We start from the raw sequence: 25,948 nt of genomic DNA, 5'->3' as shown, positions 1-25,948 counted from the left end.
AGGCAGAGTCAGCCTTCATGGAGCGGTTCTGACGTGGCTCCATCAGAGCCGGGAGTTTTTCGTAGATCGTGTCTAACATTTTGGTAACAGGCTGGGGTCCTTCTACTTCATGACCTAACTCTAGTTCACTTTCAAAGGCTTTCTCCATTGACATCATTCGACACAAAGATTCGATGGACGAACTCTTCAGTCATCGTGGTGAAATCTTTGGCACATGTGGGGAGGAGCAAAAAGCTGTATTACAGGTGAATTGCATTTATTTATTCACCATGTTGTTCTTGTCTTGACCATGATGAGTCAGTACAATTGTGAAATGATAAAGAAGGTTTCTTCCTCTCCATTACCTGGTAATGGTATTAAAGTGCAGCTTGATGTTCTGGGGGGGTTCACACCCCTAACCCTGTGTGCACAAATGTCCAAACAGTCCTGTATGATGGGAAATACATTGCAAATTCATGTTCTTTATAATAGAGGAATTGCTTCTTCAGTCTGTAAGGATCTTTGAGTTACCTTTCACAGTGTCTGTGATCGATTTTTCAGAACCATATGTAGATACTCTTTCTTCAGGTCCTTCTAAATGATCAGACCAGTTTTGTTTAGGAGAGACCAGTTTTGTTTGTTTTTGTAAAGGTTGCAGTTAACCACTGTTTCCTCAGAAATACTCATAAATCGAGCTACTCACTTTAAACGTATGAAGCAAAGTGTCGGGTTTATGGAGACATTTTTGTCAGGAAAAGAGACAAGTGGAACTTGATGGGCAGAGGGTCCGTCACAGGCCCTGAGATACTCTTTGTTGAACTGACCCACTGTAATAATGCTGTGTCTGAAGTCGTGTGTCTTCACTAGAGGTTAATGCTGTGTTGTGCTTGCTCTGTTTGACTGTCTTTGAAACTACTTTCATGTGTTAAAAAGTCTAGAAACAATATATATATGTGATAGGAAAAAATAGAAAATTCAGATAAGTATATGGAAAATATAAATCACTTGTAATTTTGCTCAATTAATCCATTTCTGAGCATTAAAAACTAAAGAAATTCTTTGGTTTTTAATGTATATACACCTACATTTTTCCTTAAAAGAAGGGTTCATAAGAGTAATAAATGTTATACTTTGTTGTTCATAGGAAAAGACAGAGTCTCTAATACAGCAGTATGAAGCCATTAGTCTGCTCAATTCAGAGCGTTACACCCGCCTCGAGCGGGCCCAGGTCTTGGTGAACCAGTTTTGGGAAACTTACGAGGAGCTCAGCCCCTGGATTGAGGAAACCCGGGCACTAATAACACAGTTACCTCCTCCGGCCATTGATCATGAGCAGCTCAGGCAGCAGCAGGAGGAGATGAGGGTAAGGAACGTGTGGGTTTTTATTTCAATGCAGAACTGAACATGGGCTCCACGATTTATTTGAAAAGAACATATTTATTAGTGCCTACCGGGTGTAAGTTCTGCCTTACGAAGTTAAGTCTTAAGCAGTTAGAATTTCTTTGCACAATACAAACGCATACCTGAATTCTTTCCCTTGTCCTTAATGTGAATGCATTAAAGAAAAGCATGGAGATGTCAGAGCCCTAAGCATTGCAGAAGTAAAGAACTAAGTAAACATCAAGGGAATTTTTCATCTTTCCAGCACAGTGGGATGTTGTGAGATGGGTGTGGCTGGGTGGCTTTTTCGATTTGGTTCAGCCCTAGTTGGAGCGGGAGCCATGAAGAAAGGGCAAAGAGCATTTGTGGCATGTAGTTTAGGGGAAAAGGGGAATCTATAGACACTTAATGCTGTTACCATTAAAGATAGTTTTTAATGTTTCTTTTATTTGTGGTTAATGGCTTGTGCTTAATTCCTTTCTCTGTGTTCCTATACGTAGAAGAATATAAACTGGAAGGAACCAGTAATAAAGTCAAGGAGTGGTTGGATTACTAGAAATGTTGCCGTTTGTCCTTTGTCTTGCTTACTGTCTCTCAGTTTGGGGAGGGAGACAGGTATTTAACCATGTAAATTATAATATAGTACACAGAAGTATTTATATGTACATAAGAGGGGGATTAGACTTGTATTGGCAGGGAGGGTTGGGGGAGTAAGAGAGGATGTGTCTGGGAAGGCTTCCCGAGTGATGGAACATCTAACAGCTTTTGAAAATTAGGAGGATTAGGTAGTGTTAGAACCTAAGACTTAGATGTTTGTTTTTCCTTTCATAAATGGTAAGATGCTGGGACTTGCTGGGTTTTAGCAATTCAGTTTGTTCCTCTCAAAGTTGATACGAGATCTGATCAATATTTAAGCAAATAAACTGGTATAAAAACGCTCACTTTATTTTTTTACATAGCAACTCAGGGAATCCATTGCCGAACACAAACCCCATATTGATAAGCTGCTAAAGATAGGTCCACAGCTAAAGGAGTTAAACCCCGAGGAGGGGGAAATGGTGGAGGAAAAATACCAGAAAGCAGAAAACCTGTATGCCCAGATAAAAGAGGAGGTGCGCCGGCGGGCACTGGCCCTTGACGAGGCTGTTTCCCAGTCGGCTCAGGTATGTGTGTGTCTTAACTCATCCCTTCAACGCTGCCCTGGAGTCTAAACAGGTCTCTGTGTCAGGTGTGCCCCTGTGGTCTCGAATGTCTAGACCAGCGTGCTGATGATACATCATCAGTAGACCAGGAACCTTTGCCTGTCTGCATTTTCGTTCCGAGGAACATTGGTATACTGACGCTGTAGTGGGGGTAAAACACATCTCGGCTGGTATATATTTTCTGTTGACAGTTTCCTTGAAAACTTTATATCGTGATGAGTTTTTAGCAGGGATGATTTTGGATAAATTCATCTTGAAGCAACAAATGTGTCAAGACAAGTCCGATTCCTATTTGGCTTGTTACATTTGAAATTTAGGGAACGGCACATTAGTTTTCTTACTCAAGAGGCCACCAGCAGTGGACTTTAAAGCATGTAACTACATACTTTTCAACTAATATATTACTGTTAGTGGTATTTTTGTCATGTCTGGGTATTTTATTCCTATGTTTAGTCTCAATATTCTTGGTTAATATTTGTACTTACTCAAGTTTTTCCCCCCACCTTCCGTCCCATCTCTCACTCACATTGTGGAATGTGTTACTTTGTGTTGTTGCTGCCTGCTCCTGTCTTCCCCACATCGTCACATTTCATTGTTGTGTTGACCGCGCCCACCATTACAGATTGCAGAGGTAAGGTGCCCACCCCCACTGGGATTAGGGGGTTCTTATGAAGCTTGAGAATTGAGAGAATTTACCTATAAGGAAATTTCCTTAACTGTAGTGGAATAAGTTTTGTTAGTGTGGTTTATTATGCCAGTCTCACTAGGGGTGAAACCTAGAAGTGAGGGAGTGGTGGGGAGTGATTTTGTTGAGGAAGTCCCACTGTGTCTTCCCTGTAAGACACTTAGAGTTGACAAGCCTTATTCTAATGAATCCAGAGTTGGTTCTGGAGAGCTTTTTAAGGGGGCGAGCTTATCTGCATGGCTCCCTTTTCCCCTTTCTTTGCTTCAGATTGTAAATGAAAATTTTATGATTATAGTCATGTTATTCAAATACCAGAAAAGTGGGAAGGTAAATTGTTCTTTTAGAATAAAGATAGATTTGACCTTCCTTGATTACCTTCCATCATGCTGACATTTTCCCTTCTCACTATTACATATAGTGGGTTATTAAATTGCATGCCATGTTACTTTTAATCTCCAAATCATGTGGCATATTGAGTTCCCCATTCATGTACACAGTTGGTGGAGGGCCTCTAACTTGTTGGTCTAATCTGTTGCATGCAACTGTCATCTGAGATGTTGACACACTGACTTTCACCAGTTTCATGGTCTTGTCCCTTTCTTGTCACACTAGTTGGAATAGGGGGAGTATTGTGACAGCACTAAATGAGTTGATTTCTGGCATATCTTTTGTTTGTTTGTTTTGAAAATAAACATTCACTTTCTTTTTTTGATGGGCCAGCACTGGTATGCTATACCCAAAACAGTTTCTTAGGCCAACCTAACACTTGACAGCCATCGGGCTAGGCTGAATGCAAGTTATCCTAAATAGTAGTAGATTTATACCCTGGCCTTATTCCCTAACATTTCCCCCAGAAGTATGATGAAGTATTACTGTGATGGCTAATGGTCCAACTTTGTTTAGTTCCATGATAAAATTGAGCCCATGTTGGAGACTCTGGAGAATCTCTCCTCTCGCCTGCGTATGCCACCACTGATCCCTGCTGAAGTAGACAAGATCAGAGAGTGCATCAGCGACAATAAGAGTGCCACTGTGGAGCTGGAAAAGCTGCAGCCTTCCTTTGAGGCCCTGAAGCGCCGTGGAGAAGAGCTCATTGGGCGATCTCAGGGAGCTGACAAGGATCTGGCTGCAAAAGGTGCTTGATGAATCTAAATTTTTTTTTTTTAGTAGCCTCCACGCCCAGCGTGGGGCTTGAACTCAAGACCCTGAGATCAAGACCTAAGCTGAGGTCAAGAGTCAGATGCTTAACCTAGTGAGCCACCCGGGTGCCCCTGAATCTAATTAATTTTTAAAGAAAATCAGTAGAATAAATTCTAGGCTGTGGTTACTGCAGCATCCTACCAGATATATTTCATTGAATGTGAAGGCAGTCCCCAAGTAATGAGTATTCCACAAAGTCATTTGGAAGTCATTTAGAATTCAGAGCACATCTCCCCCATTGAAACAAGATTACAATTGGTAGTTAGATTCCCAGGCCAGGAAACAAATGCTCCTTTAACCCCTAATATGAGTAAGCTGCAGTATCCATAGTAGGTGGAACATAACTACCTTTTATAACACTTGATATGGGAAACAAAGCAAGTTTCAACACACAACAGTGGAAACAGAGTTCTCATCTCAGCCCCTTTATAAGTTAGGTCTTTTGTTTTTGTTTTTTTAAAGATTTTATTTATTTATTTCAGAGACAGATAGCCTGTGAGCAGGGGGAGGAGCAGAGGGAGAGGGAGAGAGAATCCCAAGCGAACTCCCCACTGAACACAGAGTCGGATGCAGGGCTTGAGATCATGACCTGAGCCGAAACCGACTGAGCCATCCAGGTTCCCCTCGGTCTTTTGTATCTTAGCAGCACCTTTATATTAGATGATAACTCATTTCTACATTACCTCTGTGATCTCTTTCTGTGGGAGACCAACATAAGTGGAAAATACGAATGTCAAAATAATAAATAAAGCAAAGGTAGAAAACTGTCCTTCGCTTTAAATTTTTAGAGCTTTTTAAAGGATAAGAACTAGGTGAAATTTCTGATGAAGTAGATCCAAGTACTTAGAAAGTCTCATTCATATCTGTTCTTTATTCCCTCAGAAATCCAGGACAAGTTGGATCAAATGGTATTCTTTTGGGAGGACATCAAAGCTCGGGCTGAAGAGCGAGAAATTAAGTTCCTTGATGTCCTTGAACTTGCAGAGAAGTTCTGGTATGATATGGCAGCTCTCCTGACCACTATCAGAGATACCCAGGACATTGTCCATGATTTGGAAAGCCCAGGCATTGACCCGTCTATAATCAAACAGCAGGTGGAAGCTGCTGAGGTGAGACAGAAACAAAACCCCATCTCTTATGTGTTTGTCCTCTAGAAAATCATTTTATCTAAGCGTTAACTGCTTACCTGGTCCTACTGCCTTAAAAGGTGGTGGTGGTGGTGGTGGTGGTGGTGGTGATGGTGGTGATTTATTTAAAAGACTTTTTCCCACTTGAAAAAATATGTGCTCGTTATAGTAGAGATTTCTTTCTTTTTTAAATATACACGTTGTACCACTTGTATAGACTCATACAACCTCCATTATTGTGATATAGGACAGTTCCATCACTCAAAGGTAATTCTCCCATCAATTTTAAACTTAATTCACATTAGTAGAATGTGCTTTCTGATTTTAGTCCTCTCTAGTGTACATTATTTCTCAAGTAAATTTCTTTTTTTTTCCCCCAAGTAAATTTCTTTAATGTAGAAAAATAGCAGATAGAAAAGAAAATAAATTCTGGATTCATCATCCAGAGATAACAATTGTTACTTTGACATACCTTTTTCTAGCCTTTTTGGAGAGCCTGGTTTTTACTAAATGCATTTTTCACCTCATTTTGTCTCTTTAGTGTAAGCCATTTCCTGTCTTGATATTTTGTCTTGCTTTTATTTCAGCCGTTCTCCCCCCTCCCTGCTCTTGTCATTGCCAGTGCATGAACCAGTTTTTAGGATCTGGCACAGAACTGACTTTCTCCAAGATTATATAGCCTAGCGTTTCTATGATGTTAGTCTCTTAGCTCTTAAATTGGTGCCTTGTACAGGATTATTTTATCCTTGTTGATATACTTCCCTGTGATAGATTTTTTTTTTTTTTTTAGATTTTATTAATTTATTTGAGTGAGTGAGTGGGAGGGAGAGAGAATCTGAAGCAGACTCTTTGCTGAATGCAGAGCCCGACAAAGGGCTCAATCCCACAACCCCCGTGATAGATTTCTGGCTGTAGATTATAATCTCTTGGAGGCTGGAAGGATGAACCTTTGGTAAACTATTAGCGCTCACTAGACTTTTCCTAGACTATTTTATACATACTGTGATATATATAAATATATTTCATACATCTATATTGTGTGTGTGCGAGAGAGCTAAAGAGAAATGAACCGAGTGTGAAGTTTCACTGTTTGGGTAGGTGAAATATTAAGGACATTGAAAGGCTTTCGTGAAATTGACAGTTCTGTTCAACATCTGCTATTGATAAGGGTATAAATTACATTTGCAAAGTTTGGGAAGTTCTGTTCTGCTTTCTGTTTTGGCTTATGTTCTGTTCATTTACATGTAGACTATTAAGGAAGAGACAGATGGTCTGCATGAGGAATTGGAGTTTATTCGAATCCTTGGAGCAGATTTGATTTTTGCCTGTGGAGAAACGGAGAAGCCCGAAGTGAAGAAGAGCATTGATGAGGTGTGGGGAAAATGGATATGGAATTTAGATGAAACATTAGTGGACTCACACTGAAGACTGGTATTAATTAAAGAATCTGTTTTTCCCCTAGCTGAATAATGCCTGGGAGAGCTTAAACAGAACCTGGAAGGAGAGGCTAGAAAAGCTTGAGGATGCCATGCAGGCTGCTGTGCAGTATCAGGACACTCTTCAGGTGAGAGGCCACAGCAGAAGGAAGGTTCGGTGTTCTTTTTGTCATATTGCAAAGCCAGCATCAGAGTGGATCACCTTTGCAGGACTTGGAGCATTCTCAGACCTAAGACAGTGCTGTTTCGGTATTTCTAGCCTAAGTTTCCCGTTCCTAATGAGAAAAGTACTGATCTCCAAATTTCTACTCTTCTTGCCATGTTTTTCATCATCGTCTTTATCCTCAGGGTGGCCATGCAGTGAAGCTGGTCGTACTGTGTAAGTCCTTGCTTGCCAGAGGTTCCAAACCCAGGTTGCCTTGAAGCACAGCTTGGCACGGTACTTTCGCCACATCCTGAGCTTGCTGGGTGGCCATGACAAATGCTAACTTTTATTCACAGTTTTTCCAGAGTGTAGTTTATTTTGGACATTATCCTAATAATACTGGCTCCGTTCTTAAATCTCCATATTACTGGAGTAAAGATCATTATCCCTATACCTCTGCCCCCCCCCACCTAAAAACACAAACAGCACAGGGTACTTTGATTTTTGTCTGCTTATGTCAGCAGAGATGATGTTAATTCTCTCCCAACAGCTGGTGCTTTTTTTAGCTTTTGACTTTTTGTATTTTTATTTTAGGCTATGTTTGACTGGCTAGATAACACTGTGATTAAGCTCTGCACCATGCCCCCTGTCGGCACTGACCTCAACACTGTTAAAGATCAGTTAAATGAAATGAAGGTTTGTGACTGGGAATGGCTTTTGAAGAGGAGTTGTGTTTTCGTTTTTAAAGACTTGGTTTGATGTTAACATGAAGTATGTCTTTGGTAGGAGTTCAAAGTGGAAGTTTACCAACAGCAAATTGAGATGGAAAAGCTCAATCACCAGGGTGAACTGATGTTAAAGAAAGCTACAGATGAGACGGACAGAGACATTATCCGAGAACCGTTGACGGAACTCAAACACCTCTGGGAGAACCTGGGTGAAAAAATTGCCCACAGACAGGTGAGGCAGGTGGTAGAGTCCATCAGTGGACAACTAGCTACTGTTTTCTAAGTTCCTGACAAGTGTTTCCTTTTTATCTTTTTCTGAGTAGCACAAACTAGAAGGTGCTCTCCTGGCCCTTGGCCAGTTCCAACATGCCTTAGAGGAACTAATGAGCTGGCTGACTCACACTGAGGAGTTGTTAGATGCTCAGAGACCAATAAGCGGAGACCCAAAAGTCATTGAAGTTGAGCTCGCAAAGCATCATGTAAGTGCTCTTAGTTTTCAACTCTTAGCCTATTGGTTTGAGACCAAATATTGTCACCAGAAGCCTCCTGATATTGTGTGCACCGTAGAGAACCAGGCTTGATGATATCTGTGGAAATAAATGATGATGTTCAACATTTTTTTAGGTTCTAAAAAATGATGTTTTGGCACATCAAGCCACAGTGGAAACAGTCAACAAAGCTGGCAATGAGCTTCTTGAATCTAGTGCCGGAGATGATGCCAGCAGCCTAAGGAGCCGTTTGGAAACCATGAACCAGTGCTGGGAGTCGGTGTTACAAAAAACGGAGGAGAGAGAGCAGCAGCTTCAGTTGACACTGCAGCAGGTACGTGTGTTGTCCCGGCCAGGTGGCTGGGGCTGTGCGTGTCGCCGCGTCCGGAGGAGCACCTATCTGAGCCAGTCAAAGGAGAGCACTGTGGAATAGAATCCCCTCCACCTGCTCCACTCCATGTCTTAAGAGGAAGGTCAGTTCCATGCTGGAACTTGTCTGGAAAGAATACCTCTGATTAAGTGGTTGTTTTTGGATTTGTCTGTAGCCTAGTCTCTTCAGTTACTATTCAAAGTTAGTAGATCTTGGCTACAACAAAGCTTGCTCACAGATTTGGCTATTTCTTGCATCAAGTCAGGGTCCGCCCCCCCGCCACCATCCATCTGTCAGTCAATTCATCAAGTTATATCAGACATCAATGATAGGTTACAGTGAAGTCCAAAGGATTCTGCTAGATTCTAGAAATAACTATATTGGCTCCATGCTAATCCAGCAACAGACCCACCCTGAGAGCAGCCCAGAATTCCTCCCTCAGGATAGGCTCCTCATATGGTCATTTAGGAAGTTTACTCTTGAAGCTGAGAATTGACTGCTGACCTTGCTGATGTGTCTTTTCTCAAAGGCCCAGGGTTTCCACAGTGAAATTGAAGATTTCCTCTTGGAACTGACTAGAATGGAGACCCAACTTTCTGCATCTAAGCCCACAGGAGGACTTCCTGAAACTGCTAGGGAACAGCTTGATACACATATGGTAATAGACGTTTCTTGAAGTTGAACATAATGCCCTATTCAGCAGCTCCTTACTGTTCACAGACCTGTATGTATCTGGGAGTCTACAAAGTATGCATTTTTATCGACAATATAGTACAACCTAAGGATTGTTGCTTTTATGTGAGCGTTAATAGCCCCTACCACAGGCGGCAGTGGTGACAGGGAAGCTGGACTGGAAATACATTGGTGAGCTGGTAAATTTTGAGTTGGTCAGTCTGTTGGCTAAGAATATTGATGTAAAGGTGAGAGCATCAAGAAGACAAATATGTAACACAGATGTGTCTCTACTTAGGAAAAGAGTGTTTGGGGGACTTAGGGAAATCAATAGGGCTACTGACAATATTTTAAGAAAGGGTCTAAGAAAAAAAGGCAACATAATTTCTAGGCAAATATTTCAGGAAACGGAGAAATAAATTATTGGGGTCTATTTTTGTGATCTCTGATCCTTAAAAAGATCCTCTTTACTTGATAACAAAATTATTTTAATTTTAATGAAGAATGGTAGGATTCATTGCTCAGCAATTGAACTGAATTCAAAAGAAAGGGTTTTAATCAAGAATGAGACCTTCCTGGACTTTTCCAACTGTGCTCATAAATCTGTGTGTGGGTGTCTCTCAGGGAATTGGCATTGCCAATCTCTTTCGTGCCTTTTTTTTTTTTTTGCAGGAACTCTATTCCCAGCTCAAAGCCAAGGAAGAGACTTATAATCAACTGCTTGACAAGGGCAGGCTCATGCTTCTAAGCCGTGACGACTCTGGGTCTGGCTCAAAGACAGAACAGAGTGTAGCTCTCTTGGAACAGAAGTGGCATGTGGTCAGCAGTAAGATGGAAGAAAGAAAGGTATCACCACAAAATACAGTGTGTGATTACTGGGCTTGAGTAGTTTGGTTGGCGATTGCATGTAATTACCATCTAGTTTCTTTGGAGATTTTTCGAAGACCAGTACATGGTACCAGAAGTTGCAGAACTGATATCCTCAGGATCACTTTTGTGCTAGTCAAGCTCTCTTATCTTCTGTTAAATTTCTATTTTGTATCTGTGTCAAGTTGCATTGACGGCACTAGTTTCTGCTGATATTTGCTTTTATTATTCATTCCTTTTGTGCCTTTACCAGTTAAGACATTATTGGCTGTTACTGCTCAGTGATGAACTTAATAGCCCATATTAATCACTGAATTGAGTTCCTACTGAAAAACCAGGTTAAGTTGGAGTCGCTGGCTTGGGATTGGGAGGGTGGGAACAGAGCGTGCAGGAAGTCGGGCTAACATTCTCCACAAGGACTTTGGACTCTAGTATAAATGCAGTATGCAGAGAATTTTACTAAAAATCAGGGGAAAGTAGATTATGTGACCTCTTCCCATTCTTCTTCAAAAATCAAATTCTCTTCAAAAGAAAAGTGATCAGGGATCAAGGCCTCAAAACATTGGTTTTTATGAATACTGAGTTTCAGACGATCACTCAGCACAGAGTTTCTGTACTGGGCAGATCAAATGTAAAATACGTGTTCAAATCTGTTGGCCACATCCATTCAATAGTTACTAAGCACGTATGTACCAGGCACTGTGCTGCTAGGTGTATAGTGGAAGCAAAGGCGTGGACTCTTATCATTGTGAAATTTAATGGGCAGAAGGACATAAAACAACGATTCACACATCTAAATGAACATTTTGAGAGAAGCGTTAATTTCCTAGAGTTCTTTTAGTGTGGGGTCTGGTAATTCTCTTATACGAAGAATGACCAGAGGAGCTGAATATAAGGCTTTGTTCTAATTCTGCAGAAAGCAGAACTAAGACTAATTAAACCGAGGCAGATTCTGGCTCATAATCAAGAAGTTTCTAGAAGGTTTTCCCATCAGTGGAGCAGGTTGCCTCAGGAAATAGTTACCCATCACTGGTGGAACTGGTCCGACAAGGGCCAGGTATCAAGGATAGTTATTTCTGATTTTGCAGAACATTACATTTCAGTATCACTAAAATCATTTATTAAATGTGTGTGGTGCTATATTAAAGAAGATACAGATAAAATGATGTGGAAAGATTTCCTGTCATCTAGGAACTTGCAGTATATTAATTTCCAAGCATTTCTATGATAAATTTGAGGGATATAGTTTCTTTTTCCTCTTGATTGGTTTAGATTGGGCCCTTATGTTTTTGTAACATTCATTATAGTGTTTTCCTAGGTTACAAAAGTCATTATTCCACTATGCCTGTCTGGTAGATGGACCAGAGACAGAGGCCATCCCCTAGGTGTGTGGGTAGAGCTTGTCTCTGAGGCTAGAGCTTATATAGACTCTGGAATTGGGGTATATTCTTGGGCAGTGGCACATGCCCCGAATGAGCCATTATTTTTGCCATTCTGATTTAGATCAAAGTTTCTAAAAATTTATGTCTAGTATTGTCAGATTTTTGCTTAGAATATTACGGCTTTTATTACCTTTTCTTCTTGTAGCTTAAAAATTAAAAATGAGCTTCAGGGACGCCTGGCTTGCTTTGTCAGTGGAGCATGCGACTCTTTTTTTTTTTTTTTTATTTTTTAAAGATCTTATTTATTGGGCGCCTGGGTGGCTCAGTTGTTTAGGCGACTGCCTTCAGCTCGGGTCGTGGTCCCGGGGTCCTGGGATCGAGTCCCACATCGGGCTTCCCTTGCTCTGCGGGGAGCCTGCTTCTCCCTCTTTCTCTGCCTGCCACTCTCCCTGCTTGTGCTCTCTCTCTGTCAAATAAATAAAATCTTAAAAAAAAAAAAGTCTTATTTATTTATTTAAGAGAGAAAGCATGTGCACAAGCGGGGAGGAACTGACCCTGAAGCTGTCACCACTGAAGGATCTGTTCATGTACATTTACTGAGTAGTTTCATCCCTGTTCTTTAATGTCCCAGGAAGTGGGGAATGGAAGAAAAAGCAACATAACTGCAAATTGTGCTCTTTCCTTTTCATACATGGTTGTTTTGGTTTCAGACACTAACATTAAATTGCCCCCTTTTTTGTAAACAAGGCATGTTTGGAGGTTGATTAAATCAGGCTTCCTTTTTAGAGGGCATTTCATTTGGTGTACAATTCATGCCTTTGTCCTTGAAGCTACAATTCCTGAATTTGGCACTTTTTCTTTTTGTGTGTGTGTTTTAATTAAAATTCAGTCAAAGCTGGAAGAGGCCCTCAACCTGGCAACAGAATTCCAGAATTCCCTGCAAGAGTTTATCAACTGGCTCACTCTAGCAGAGCAGAATCTCAACATTGCCTCTCCTCCCAGCCTGATTTTAAACACTGTCCTTTCCCAGATAGAGGAGCACAAGGTAACTATGACGTTATGATATTCCCCTCCTTTTGAGAGGACTAGTTGGAAGAGAAGCTCCTCTCTCTTATCTTCAGTTTAAAAAGAGCAATATTTTCCCCTCAGGTGTTCGCTAATGAGGTCAATGCTCATCGAGACCAGATCATTGAGCTGGATCAAACTGGGAATCAGTTAAAGTTCCTTAGCCAAAAACAGGACGTTGTTCTGATCAAGAATTTGCTGGTTAGCGTCCAGTCTCGATGGGAGAAGGTTGTCCAGCGGTCTATTGAAAGAGGGCGATCACTGGATGATGCCAGGAAGCGGGCAAAACAAGTGAGTTATGAAAGAAAGATACCAATTTATTGAACAACCTTGGGCTACATGTGTGGAGTCTCTGGAATGATTTTCATAAAAGTATAGTTTGCATGGTCATTCCTTTTATAAGTTATTTTTTATATAATTGTAGTTCCATGAAGCTTGGAAAAAGCTGATCGACTGGCTAGAAGATGCAGAGAGTCACCTGGACTCGGAGCTGGAGATATCCAATGACCCAGACAAAATTAAACTCCAGCTCTCTAAGCATAAGGTAAAGCAGTTCGTGGTTCTTAGGTCCTGAGCTTGGTAGTCACTGAAGATTGCTAAAAATGGAGGTCAGAGCTAGTCAAAAGAAAATCAGTTAATGTTGGAAAGTCAAGGTGATGAAACCAGCATTCCATTTTATATCTAGACCATGTCTAACCATAAGAGTTATGGTCATTTAAATAACAGTTCAAAGTGATTGTGGGAGTAACCAGTTAAAACTATAGGCTTTTAGAAATTGTCATGCTGTATATGGTATAAACAAAAATTTATAAATTTCTTAAGGATAAGCTATTGTTAGTTCAAGAGGTAAGGACATTCATATTCTGATTACCAACCTGAATACTGAAGATTTTTCTTTGTTCCAAATCAAGACGTTATCTGACTTTTAGCATTGTTTTTTTCTTTCCTTTTTGGAAACAGGAGTTTCAGAAAACTCTTGGCGGCAAACAGCCTGTGTATGATACCACAATTCGAACCGGCAGAGCCTTGAAAGAAAAGACTTTGCTTCCTGATGACACTCAGAAACTTGACAATTTACTGGGAGAAGTCAGAGACAAATGGGATACTGTTTGTGGCAAGTCTGTGGAGAGGTGAGTATGATTATTTGCTTCGTGGGTCTGTGTATTATCCCAAAACTAACAAAGACTGTTACCGGATTCCATAAAATGGCCATAAAACTAATGCATCAATAATAGGTTTTGTAGCATCTTGATATTTCTAGTTCATTCAATGAGAGTTATAGAATAAGTTGAGTAAAATATTAAAATTCTCTAAAGAGGGCACGTTCTGCATGGAGCACTGGGTGTTATACGCACACAATGAATCATGGAACACTACATCAAATACTAATGATGTAATGTATGGTGATTAATGTAACAATAATAAAAAAATGTTAAAATTCTCATTTTAAGCTCGAATCTTACTGTAGTAGAGAGAGAGGCCTATAAACTCAAGCCAACAGCAACAGAAGATTAGTAACTCCAAATATTTGTCAGTGACCAGTTTGTGATACTAACAGCTTCTCAGTGAGCTCACTCACTGTGTCAGACAGCGAGCAAAACCTCTGCGCGTATCACCTCATTAAACCATCATAATGCCTGACCTTTACTGGGTGATTACTACTGAGCACGTGCCATACAGAGGCTACTAATCATGTAATCCTCCTAACAACCACTGAGGGGAGGGTACTGTTATTCCCATTTTACAGATGAGAAAAATGATCATAAAGAGGTTTCTTAACTCCCGCCAAAGGTCACTCAGCTACTAAGCAGCAGAGCTGGGATTTGAAGCTGTTGGATTTGGTTCCATAAGTTGTACTTTTATCCACTTGTACCCACTATGCTATGCTAAGTAATACGGTATCTTTGTATTATTTGTACTTCCATTTTTTAGATGAGGTGACTGAGGTTCAAACAGGTGATGAGACAGCCCAGGGTCACACAACTGGTGTAGAGCTGGTAGTTGAACTCCTGACTACAGACCATGACCAAAACCATCATCCTCTACCTAAGACCTTAGGTGATTAGGGTGTATCTGTGTGTATAACCGTTGGATTCTTTAGGTGCCAGGAGGGCATCTGTACCCACCTCCTACACTACACTTACTCCATTCTAGAGAGTAGTTTGATTAAAAATGTCTGGGCATATCTCTTAGTCACTTTTTACTCTATTGCAAACCAGCCCAGCATGGAGGGCCCCCTCTCTAGAGTTCAAGCAGTATTCCATTCAGCAGTCAGGACTGAGCCAGCCAAAGAAAAGGGATCTCTAAAAACGGTGAGGTTTGTGTGCTTTTCTCAGGCAGCACAAGTTGGAGGAGGCCCTGCTGTTTTCCGGCCAGTTCATGGATGCTTTGCAGGCCTTGGTCGACTGGCTGTATAAGGTGGAGCCGCAGCTGGCCGAGGACCAGCCCGTGCACGGGGACCTCGACCTCGTCATGAACCTCATGGACGCCCATAAGGTGAGGGGTGGGAGGGGCGCCGCAGGGAGGCAGAGCCATCGGGTCCTCGGCCTCTGCAGGCCTCCTGCGCATGCTCCCATCCAGCCGAGAAGGGAAGTCTACACGAGCCCGTTGTCTCTGTTCGTCGGAGAGACCTTGCCTCGCTCTGTGTGTATTGCTGGGATTCTGCATCAGTCACAGTGAATTTACCCAAATTGCTTTGATTCAGATTTGGCAATGTGTAAATATCATCTTGGGGTTTGCCCCCCCTTCCTGTTTGTATCTTTCAGTTGAGTCACACAATGAATTTAAACTCAGAACCCCTCAAGATCTCCATTTCCACTGACTCCTAAAATGAAAATGAGTTCTTTTTTTAGCTGCTTTTGACCCAGGCAAGCCCAGCACCATGCACAGCAATGTTTATGTGTCACCTACACCTGTCATGTTAACCTCCATAACGTCCTCTTGTTTTAGCACAAAGCATTCAGCTTTACTTGAAATTACATCAAACTCTTACTATGCGCGTGGCAAATGTGTTCTTACTTAACTCCCACAATTCTGGAAATTTTGCTATAACATCATTTCTATGTTACAAGTTAGGAAACTGGGACTCCAGCTAAGCAGCTTATCCAGGGCCACGCCCCTCATCTTTAGAGCCACCTCTTCTGGGTGGTTTTCTTACACATTGTCCTGTCTCGCTCTGCGTTAAAAGATGCACAACTGGAACCTACCGAGGAGAATGGAACTAAGCGATTCCTTTCCTCTGTGGTTTTGCTTCTTGGGTTCAAACGTTTCTCAGCAAACTGATGCCTCTGTTTTTCTTTTCTAGGTTTTCCAGAAGGAACTGGGAAAGCGAACAGGAACCGTTCAGGTACTGAAGCGGTCAGGCCGAGAGCTGATTGAGAACAGTCGTGATGACACCACATGGGTGAAAGGACAGCTCCAGGAACTGAGCACTCGCTGGGACACTGTGTGCAAACTCTCTGTCTCCAAACAAAGCCGACTTGAGCAGGCCTTAAAACAGGTCAGAGACTTTAGTGGGGACAACCCAAGGGGGAGGATCTGAGCAGATTCATTCTCATTTCTTTATCAGGATCAGTTCCAGCCAGTCTCAAAATGAACATAAAGTGAAACATTAATATTCTGAATGTTCTACAAGATTTTAACATTCATTTGTATTAGAGGAAAAAAATGAGTTCAGTTGCTTTTCCAAGATCTGCAAATGAAAGATGACCTTTGTGGGGGGCCTTGATAGGGCCATCAGCGCCTATGATGCACTAATGAGTTCAGGGCCAACCCTTTTCCTGGCGTACCCCAGTGTTCAGGACCTTGGCTGCAGAGAGGTTCAGTCTGTTGTGCTTGGTTATTTCAGGCGGAAGAGTTTCGAGACACAGTCCACATGCTGTTGGAGTGGCTTTCTGAAGCAGAGCAGACGCTTCGCTTTCGGGGAGCACTTCCGGATGACACAGAGGCCTTACAGGCTCTCATTGACACCCATAAGGTAATCCAGCCCCAGCGTGCAGTGACCCATGCCACCCACAAGGGTGAGGGCTGCCCGCCACTCAAGGAAGGCAGCTTTTGCTTGGGAATTGTGGACCTCATGTGCAAAGCACTGGAACCGGAATGGGCCCAGCTTATTGGTTTATAGCAGGAATGAGAGGCAAATCACTAGTGGTTTGACACCTTGAAGATCATTCATTTGTTTTTACAGAAGTGTAATGCATGTTGGTTGTAAACAAGTGAAACAGCATGGTATCATATGAAGAAAACTGTGGACTATTCCACCCTCTCTAGACTTCTTACGTGCAGAGAGGGTGGAATTGGTTTGGTTTGGCTTTCCTTATGTTAATCAGCTTCGGGCCCTGAGCCTCTTACCAAGCTTCAGAATACAATGCGGTATCTGGGGCCACAATCTGTCCTAATAAGATGGGAAATAATTTCCTTTTTTAATTTTCTTATTACCCACTAGGAGATTTTAATCTTGGTTTTGGCATTTGGTATTCTGTTGCTGGTATTTTTAAAATATTACAGTGTTTTATAGCTGTCATTTGTCCAAGACAGTACTGTTTGTTTATACACACAGAAGCGAATTAAAACAGGATTTTTTTAAAAAAAGAGAGAAACTCAGAATAGGACGAGGGTCACGCCCAGCCTGGGAAAGGGGGCGCCCATCTGTGTCCCTCCTCGTCTTTGTTACCTGTAGCAGAGGCAGTCATTCTTGTGTAAACCCTTCACCTCCTCACATCTGTTAGAACTGGAAAGAAAGTGCCAGAGACACAGGGATGCAGGCTTGTAGGGGCCTGTGTGAACACACACGGAGGGAAAAACTACACTGAAATCTTTCCCCCTCTCACAGTGTAAGCTAACAGTGCTGCTAGAGTAGATTTCTTTAGTTTTGGTTTTCAAATCTTTTTTGTTTAGGAGTTCATGAAGAAAGTGGAAGAAAAGCGAGCGGATGTTAGCACAGCGGTAGCAATGGGAGAGGCCATCCTGGCTGTCTGCCACCCCGATTGCATCACTACCATCAAGCACTGGATCACCATCATCCGGGCTCGCTTTGAGGAGGTGAGTTCCTGGTTTTAGAGGAAGACGACACGTGCCCCATATAGTGGGTTTATAGGAAAAAAACGCTACTGAGTTTTCTCCACCCACCTCCCAGATAAGGAATTTTTCACTCACTCTGGGTATCTCAATAAGAGTTAAGTTAGCATTTTAGTAATGACTGTTTTCTTGGTAATGAGTAGCAATTTGGAATAATAGTGCTGGTGTAGTGATGTGTTCACTGATAAATTCCAGTGGACTCGGTTTTGTATTTTTCCCTCCTTCCTGAGAAATCCTGTGTGTAATAGGACATGTGTACTAGATTTGTTTCCATGAGTGCTGATTGCTTATTCCAGCTCTGTCCCTGCCAGTAAGGGTGAGGCCTCTTGAGTGCTTGAGTGGTCTTCCTCCTGAAGGTCATTGTTAGGATCAGATGACAAAATGGACTTTGGAAACAAAGGATGTGCTCGACTGAGAGAGGCAATGGTTTCTCTCTCCCCAGGTCCTGACCTGGGCAAAGCAGCACCAGCAGCGTCTTGAAACAGCCTTGTCAGAACTGGTGGCTAATGCTGAGCTCTTGGAAGAACTTCTGGCGTGGATCCAATGGGCCGAGACCACCCTCATTCAGCGGGACCAGGAGCCGATCCCTCAGAACATTGACCGAGTGAAAGCCCTTATTGCTGAGCATCAGGTATCGTAGCCAGGTCTGGCGGCCGCAGGTATTCCCTGCATGGCTCATGGAGCCCTGTCTATTTGGTTTTAAGTGGCTGCTTATCATATTCGCACAGACTTAGCAGCTTCAGACAACACATGCTTATTATCTCGCAGTTTCCATGGGGCAGGTGTCTGGACACGAGTCCTCTGGGTCCTCCTCTCAGGATCTTACTGGGCCGAATCAAGGTGTCAGCCAGCTCTGCAGCTCTCGCCCAGGCTCACTCCGGTTGCTGGCAGAATCGGACTCCTTGTGATTTTGGGACCCGGGTCTCCATTTTCTTGCTGGCTGTCAGCCAGGAGTCACTGTTGGCTCCCAGAGGCTGCCCTCAGGTCTCAACTGCCCAGCACGTTCACAGTGAGGCAGTGTAGGTCTTCAGCGCCAGCAGGAGAGGCTCTCCAACCTGCTCAGACAGATCTTATATGGTAAAGTGTAATCAAGGAAGCAATTCTCCCATTCTTTTCACAGGTGTGACCCTCCCTCAAGGGGAGGGACTGGTACAGGGCATGTACCCCAGGAGTGGGAATCCTATGGGCCATCTCGGAAGTCTGCCAAGGTTTTACACCTGGGTGCAGAAAGATCTCTTGCCTGAACCCAGAGATGGGCAAGAACAGCACATCAAACTAAACTGAATGAAGGAAAGCTCAGTTGAGCTATCTTCATAATATATCCTTGGGAGGCAAAGATGGTTTTTGACCATGATTGTTTACACTGAATGCAAGCGTGGCTCTTGTTTAGTTATATTGTGGACATACAGTCTTTTTAGTGTATGTAAATAATTAGCCTCACCCTTGAGAACCCCCCTGTACTTCCTATCAAGGTGCCTACATTGACACCTTCTCTCCTGAGAGATTATCTTCTTATTCAAGGCCACCCCTCTCCCTTCTGTGATCCCCTCTTTTCCTTGTGTCTTTAAGCTCTCCCATTCTATTTGCTCTTTCCTCCAAACCTTCTAGACATGTTCTCTCAACCCTGTGTTCCCTTGGAGTTACCCTCATTGTTCCCTCCCTCCTTTTTCAAACAAGCTTCTGGTCCCCTGTCTTTTCTCCTTGTTTCCCACTCACTCCCCAGGCCCTTGGGTCTGGCTCCCATCCCCATCAGACCACTAATACTATCCCAGTCACGTCCCACTGGCCAAATCCAACTGGTGCTTCCAGTCTTATTTGACATGTGACAGAGTTGCCTCTTCCTTCTGAAAACCTCTTTTGACTTCTGTCCTTCCATCTTGTTTTTCTCCCATCTCTCTGACTATTCCTTCTCTGTCTTCTCAGCTGATTCCTTTTCCTCTCTCTACTTGTTAGTGTTATGTTTGCTTAAGTTCCATTCTTGACCCTCTTCTCACACTGCTGAGGTCTTATCTAGTCCAACAGCTTCAGCCACCACCTATAATCCAAACCTTTCACATCTGTTCCTTCATCTCCGGTACCATTATCTCCAGAAGTCTAGATGTATAAACCAGAGGTAGCACCCCGCCCTCCCTTCCAAACCTGCCTCCTCATCCACCCACCTTCTGTGATGTGTCTGGGATGCCTGCCTTTCCTACACCCCCCACATCTGGCCAGCCACCGGGCTCTAGCTGTCCTACTTCCAGAACACCACTTGGTTCTGTCTTTCCTGCCCTGGCTCAGGCCCTCCCCATGTTTTGCCTCAGTTACTGCAATGGCATTCTAACTCATCCCCCACCATGACCTGCCTTCTATACTGAAGCAGGAACCATAGCTGTAAGGATCTCCTCAGGTCTCTTCTCTGAATCAAAAATCACTCAGTTGCCCTCCATTGCTCTCCAAATAAAATCCCAGTCCCTTAGCCAAACACAAGGCCTTAATGGATCTTTCTCCTGCCTACCTCTCCAGCCCTCCCTCCTGCCGTTCTTCTGATTGCATCTTGGGCTCAGCCAGTGATCTGAAGGGCCCTGGCTCACTACACTGTCAGGCTCCCTGGATCTCTCTGCACTGTGCCTTCTGCTGGGACTGCCCTCCACCCAGTCTTTGGCCAGTTCTTCATCCCTCACTACTACACTCAAGCCCATCTCTAGGCAGCTCTCCTTGACGCCTCGGCCTATGGGGTGCTTATTCTCGGTCTGTTTTTGCCATCCTGGGTGGCATTCATTGCACTGACTTCCTGATTTTCCTCACTCAGCTGTGAGCTCCTTGGAATCAGAAGCCATGTCTGATCCCTTTAGGTTTCCAGCATCTGATGAAGTGCCTTGCTCAGCCGTGTTTCCTGAAAGGAATGAGATAGTGTACAAAGGCATCTGTTCCATCATGAGCTTGGGCTTTGCGAGTAAGAAGGTGCTGGATTCTATCTTAGTCCAAGAAAACGCTGAACTCTGATCCCTGTTATTTGTGTTTGACAGACGTTTATGGAGGAGATGACTCGCAAACAGCCTGACGTGGACCGGGTCACGAAGACCTACAAAAGGAAAAACATAGAGCCTGCTCACACGCCTTTCATCGAGAAATCCCGCAGTGGCAGCAGTATGTTTCTAGCCTCCTGTGTTAGGGTGTTTCATTTGGCTGTTTGAAGATGAGCACTTTCCAAATCCCTGTCAAAAAACTTCTTTTTGGGGCTCCTGGCTGGCTCAGTCAGTAGAGCATGCAACTCTTGATCTCAGGGTCGTAAAATCAAGCCCCATATTGGCTGTGGAGCCTACTTTAAAACAAAACAAAACAAAAATATTTTTTTCAAACTCACTTTTCTTACACCACCACATAGTAACTATATTCCATTTTCTTGGATTGGCATAGAATTTTAAAGTGGTCAAGCAGATTGTTCTTGCAGGGGCCGTTCCATTGTTGTGGCCGTCAGCGCTAACTGTTTACATTGGTTTGCACTGACTTAGTTACCAGGTAAATCAGCTCCTGTAGAGCCATTGCTTTTTTGGTTGAGCTGACATTTCCTCAGTTTGCAAAGGACAGAATAAATGGAAGATATGAGACAAATACCTCTTGGCTGGGAGGAGGAGCAGTAGTTTTGAAATGAGTATGCTTAATACCGGAATATTGCCAGGTCCCAGGCTGCTTCTCACATTTACTGACTGGATACCATTTGAAAGGTGTCCTGAGTTAACACATCTGGCACTTTCTCCTTGTGAACTGACAAAACCAGCTTTTCTAATCTCGTGGTTGTTTTTCCTTTTAGGGAAGTCCTTGAGTCAGCCCACACCTCCTCCCATGCCAATCCTCTCACAGTCCGAAGCAAAAAACCCACGGGTCAACCAGCTGTCCGCCCGCTGGCAGCAGGTGTGGCTCCTAGCGCTGGAGCGGCAGCGGAAGCTCAACGACGCCTTGGATCGACTGGAGGAGGTGAGGCCCTGCCAAGCAGCCTTCCCTGGAGGGAGGCGACTTCTTACCTTCTGAGGCCCTCTTATGACCAGCTTCTGTAGAAGTGGAAACAGACCAGTGTGAGCCAGGGCTCTGTCCTGCAGGCCCCCGGCCGGAAAGCCACACGGGGGTCACAACAGGGTGGGCCATAGCACCTCGCTGGGGAAAGCAGGCAGGCAGCCAGTCAGTCCATCTGGGGTCCGGCCTGTGACCCGACCCTCCTCAGCACCCGGCTGTGGTCAAGAATCAGGAGCATGACTTCACAAAGTTACCTCCGAGTGCATAGCTCATCACAGTCACGACCATTATTGGGCCCTCCGTGTAAAGATAGAAGCTATGCAATTATGAAATAAGGGTAACTTTGTTATTCCACTAGTCTTCACTAATTACGAAAAGCAAATCTATTTTGAAGTGTCATTAACCAACCTAAAAAATGTAGTGCTACACTTCCTAGTTTCTAAAACAAACCTCTAATACCTTTTATATTTTTTTTATTTGTGCGTATCAAAGCAGCTATGCCCGGAAGTGAGTGTTCTGTGTTTTTTGTTGTTATTTCTGTAGGTCAGTTGAGTTTTAAGCATATTTGGGTTTTGGCTTTTTCTTTTTTTCTCTATTCCTTCCAACTTTGGAGTTTGAAAGGCCAGGGGGAAAACTGCTGCGCTGCGTCAGCCATTCTGAGTCTGTCTCACTGACATAGTCAAGCAGCTCAACATCGCCTTGCCCGCCACACAGGCCTGCTGTTGTCTGCCAAAGCCAAATATTTCACATGGAAGTCAGACGGGCAGTTTGCCCCCTCTGGTGCCATTCCAAAGAAACATGCTTGCGTGCAGGGTTGGATTCTTAATGCTTCCAGCCAGAACTCAAATGATCTCATCTCAGAAAATGATGGGAAACATGAGCCTTCTGACATGGGCCTCCGTGTGATCATAGTTCTTATCAAAATCACGTAAGTGAGGAGTGCGAAGGACTTCTCTTCTGGGATAGAATCCATTCCCTTACATCTAAGAAGGTGATCCTTTGAAAAAGTGCAAAGGGAAAGCAAGGCTGGCTCCACCCATTCTTGTTCTCCGTGCTCCGTATTTTCCATGGTGGTCGTTCAGTTACTGTTTCTCGCACTGCGTCATTATACCACAGCTCATGTACATGGCTTTCAGTGAAGGACCCAGATTGTGCCTTCACCAAAGAGGCAACACATGGAAGTCATTGTTGATGCCCCTCCAGAAGGCCTGCATGGCTTTACTGAATGTCTGAAAGTCCGGGTATGCTCTGGGCAGGTTTGAGGATCAAAATAGTAAGTCTTGTTGACACCTACGATTTCTGTCTAGTTGAAGGAATTTGCCAACTTTGACTTTGATGTCTGGAGGAAAAAGTATATGCGTTGGATGAATCACAAAAAATCTCGGGTGATGGATTTCTTCCGGCGAATTGACAAGGACCAGGATGGGAAGATAACACGGCAGGAGTTCATTGATGGCATTCTAGCATCCAGTGAGTTCACTTATAGTTTCAAACATGGGTCACATCTGGATTCCTTGCACTTGGTGGAAGCAGGTGATATTCTGGCTAAATAGTCTTTCTGAAGTTAAAGCTATAGTCTTAAGAAGTAATGTAACTGCTTATTACTAAAATTGGTCTATCATTTTGATGGAAAGAAGAACCTCATTTTGCTGGGAATTAAAACAAAACAAAACAAAACAGGTCTTGTTTGACACAGTGTGGCAAGTAAAACCCGTTTTAGGTATAGGTTAAGGAGCCAGCTTTGTGAATGATGAGGTTCTAAGTAAAATGTTTGAGAAAATACATTTTTCGTAATACCAGTTTCTGACATCTGTATAACAGCTTACAAAATACATGATCTCATTTTTAGCAGGAAAAATAATTGAGGCATAAAGTAGTTAAGTGACTTGCCAGGATCACAAAGCATCTCACAGCTGTGCTACTTTACCCGGCTGACCAGGGCAGGCCTGTCTGCAGAGGGGATATTTGAGGGAAGAGTTAGAGGCAAAGGGAACAGCAGATACAAAGCACTGAGGTGGGCACGAACTTGGCATGTTCTAGGGATAGAAAGATTACCGTGGGTGGGGTGTCATGATCTAGGGGAGTGGTAAGAGATGAAGTTGGAAGGAGCAGCAGCAGCCAGTTCATGCATGGCCTGGTAGGCCCTGGGAAAGGGAGCAGATCTGACCTCTTACTCTAGAGGCAGTGGGACAGGGGGAGACCACCAGAGGTTTTCACCTAAGAGATCTGATTTACATTTTAATAAATCACCCTGGCTACTGTAAATATTCACACTTCCTTTGGGAAGCAATTTGTCGAGAACCTAAGGCAGTTACCTAAACATAGAAGAAACTTCATCCTGTTCCAAATTGTCACTATCCTGAAATCATCGAAGTATCTAACAGTAGTTAAGAGTAGATAACTAAATTCTTATGTTGGATGGGATGGTAGGTCTATGGGTAGTTGTAATATTATGTCTTTTGGTATATCTGAAATACTGTTTAGTTTTTTTAATTACATGGGGGAGGAGGGAGTCTATAAGCAAAAACACCAAAAAACTTAACAGTGAGTAGTCTTTGGGTACTGTATCTCTAGGTGACCTTTCTAAAAAAAATTTTCTTTATAACATTAATATCTTCTAAATGAACATGTATTGCTTTTCAGAAAAAAAGCAAAACATAAATATTTCTTCTTTCAAGCAGTATTTACATGCCTTCCAGCAACCCAAGTAAGCCCTGAGTTAATGTTCCAAATGTGATTACTTTTCTCCAGAGTTCCCTACCACCAAGTTGGAGATGACTGCCGTCGCTGACATTTTTGACCGAGATGGAGATGGCTACATTGATTACTATGAATTCGTGGCTGCTCTCCATCCCAACAAGGACGCTTATCGCCCAACAACCGACGCAGATAAAATTGAAGATGAGGTACCGGAAATTACTGTATTTTGAGCACACTTTTGACCACAGTGGTTGGGCGCAATGGCCGTGTCAGCCCCGTGACTTATAAGATCATTATCTGGAGTTCTGTTTGGGGATCCCCATTTGGAGGATGATGCCCCAGAGGATCTCTGGCTGTTGAGCTCTTTCAGTCTAGATGATTTCTCACTCAAAAGAGTTACATCTCTCTCGTTCCTCCAAAGTTCACAAACTTACACACACATCCTGGTTCATAGGTACCATGTTGCTTAGAACAGACTGTTCTCTCAGTCCTGGGCATCCCACATCAGGATCCAGGGGGACTGGTCTTCAAAGGAAGCATTTAAAGAGTAAAATGTGAAGTAATGTTTAAGATGGTGTGTATACCCACCAAGCTTTCTGCCTAGTTAAGGACTTTTTCACATTGGAAATCGCACCCATCACCTTGAAAATAGCAAATTCATTAGTAACACACGGAAATCCTAGGATCTGTTGATCCTGAAAAGGGAGAGATTAGTGGGGCAGGTCGTGGGTATGGCCCAGAATACACCAGGGCTGACTTCTGGGACTCAGAGGCTCCTCAGTGGAAATTCAGGTCAGTTCTAATTCACTTTATTTGATATGATTTTGATGCATATGAGCACATTTCTCTGAAGGAACTTGGAAGCAGATGTGTAACATGTATTAATTTGGAGTAAAGGATAAATGCATGTATCAAAAGCCTAAAATACCTCAAAGAGACATAATGAATAGTTTTCTGCTTGCATGTAAAAATATTTGTTTCTCTGAAGAGGAAGTCTTGTTTTAACCTTCACGCTTTTCTTTTTTTTGTTGTTTACAATCAATAGGTCACAAGACAAGTGGCTCAGTGTAAATGTGCAAAAAGGTTTCAGGTGGAGCAGATTGGAGAGAATAAATATCGGGTAAGGAAGAGAAAACCAATCCTTTGTGGTGGTGGTTCCTCCCATGTGGCCCTTAGAGATGAAAGCAGCCTGACACACAGCAGACCAGATGATCCCACCTTCCCACTGCCCATGCTGGGAGGACCAGAGCCAGGGGGACTGAAGATGCGGTCTCTCTCTGGCCCTCATGTCTGTAGATTCCAAATGTCAGGTGTCCTGTTGGGCTAAGCTTAGTGCCCTACATAATTCCACCTGAAAAATAGTGCTGTATTTAGCTAACAGTAGCTTGTACTTGAGTTCCAGTGTAGGAGACATTTCAAAGTCCTCTTTTTGGCTGACCAAAGTCTTTAGGGA

General features: G+C 43.1%; 1 protein-coding gene across 38 annotated transcripts in view; it reads left to right on the top strand.

Annotated features, from left to right (window-relative positions):
- The window catches only part of MACF1 (microtubule actin crosslinking factor 1), a 335,178-nt gene that overhangs the window by 292,776 nt on the left and 16,454 nt on the right, over positions 1 to 25,948 (top strand). For 20 of the 38 annotated variants that reach the window (XM_032432513.1, XM_032432494.1, XM_032432505.1 and 17 more), the window contains 29 exons: positions 138 to 245; positions 1,124 to 1,342; positions 2,319 to 2,522; positions 3,184 to 3,192; positions 4,150 to 4,381; positions 5,329 to 5,555; positions 6,822 to 6,944; positions 7,036 to 7,137; positions 7,749 to 7,850; positions 7,941 to 8,114; positions 8,206 to 8,361; positions 8,507 to 8,704; positions 9,270 to 9,398; positions 10,085 to 10,258; positions 12,551 to 12,706; positions 12,811 to 13,017; positions 13,151 to 13,270; positions 13,687 to 13,856; positions 15,063 to 15,222; positions 16,031 to 16,225; positions 16,574 to 16,702; positions 17,623 to 17,766; positions 18,245 to 18,433; positions 20,811 to 20,931; positions 21,596 to 21,759; positions 22,288 to 22,302; positions 23,103 to 23,265; positions 24,547 to 24,701; positions 25,541 to 25,615. In XM_032432513.1, coding sequence (XP_032288404.1) covers positions 138 to 245; positions 1,124 to 1,342; positions 2,319 to 2,522; positions 3,184 to 3,192; positions 4,150 to 4,381; positions 5,329 to 5,555; positions 6,822 to 6,944; positions 7,036 to 7,137; positions 7,749 to 7,850; positions 7,941 to 8,114; positions 8,206 to 8,361; positions 8,507 to 8,704; positions 9,270 to 9,398; positions 10,085 to 10,258; positions 12,551 to 12,706; positions 12,811 to 13,017; positions 13,151 to 13,270; positions 13,687 to 13,856; positions 15,063 to 15,222; positions 16,031 to 16,225; positions 16,574 to 16,702; positions 17,623 to 17,766; positions 18,245 to 18,433; positions 20,811 to 20,931; positions 21,596 to 21,759; positions 22,288 to 22,302; positions 23,103 to 23,265; positions 24,547 to 24,701; positions 25,541 to 25,615 — 4,320 coding nt within the window. The remainder of the gene's footprint in view (positions 1 to 137; positions 246 to 1,123; positions 1,343 to 2,318; positions 2,523 to 3,183; positions 3,193 to 4,149; positions 4,382 to 5,328; positions 5,556 to 6,821; positions 6,945 to 7,035; positions 7,138 to 7,748; positions 7,851 to 7,940; positions 8,115 to 8,205; positions 8,362 to 8,506; positions 8,705 to 9,269; positions 9,399 to 10,084; positions 10,259 to 12,550; positions 12,707 to 12,810; positions 13,018 to 13,150; positions 13,271 to 13,686; positions 13,857 to 15,062; positions 15,223 to 16,030; positions 16,226 to 16,573; positions 16,703 to 17,622; positions 17,767 to 18,244; positions 18,434 to 20,810; positions 20,932 to 21,595; positions 21,760 to 22,287; positions 22,303 to 23,102; positions 23,266 to 24,546; positions 24,702 to 25,540; positions 25,616 to 25,948) is intronic. The other 18 variants (XM_032432605.1, XM_032432597.1, XM_032432567.1 and 15 more) reach the window with 7 other exon arrangements.

The sequence above is a fragment of the Phoca vitulina genome, unplaced genomic scaffold (genome assembly GCF_004348235.1).
Source record: "Phoca vitulina isolate PV1807 unplaced genomic scaffold, GSC_HSeal_1.0 scaffold2, whole genome shotgun sequence".
NCBI classification, from domain to species: domain Eukaryota; kingdom Metazoa; phylum Chordata; class Mammalia; order Carnivora; family Phocidae; genus Phoca; species Phoca vitulina.
Note: the sequence above shows the minus strand (reverse complement) of the source record. Positions and strands in the feature narration are given on the sequence as shown.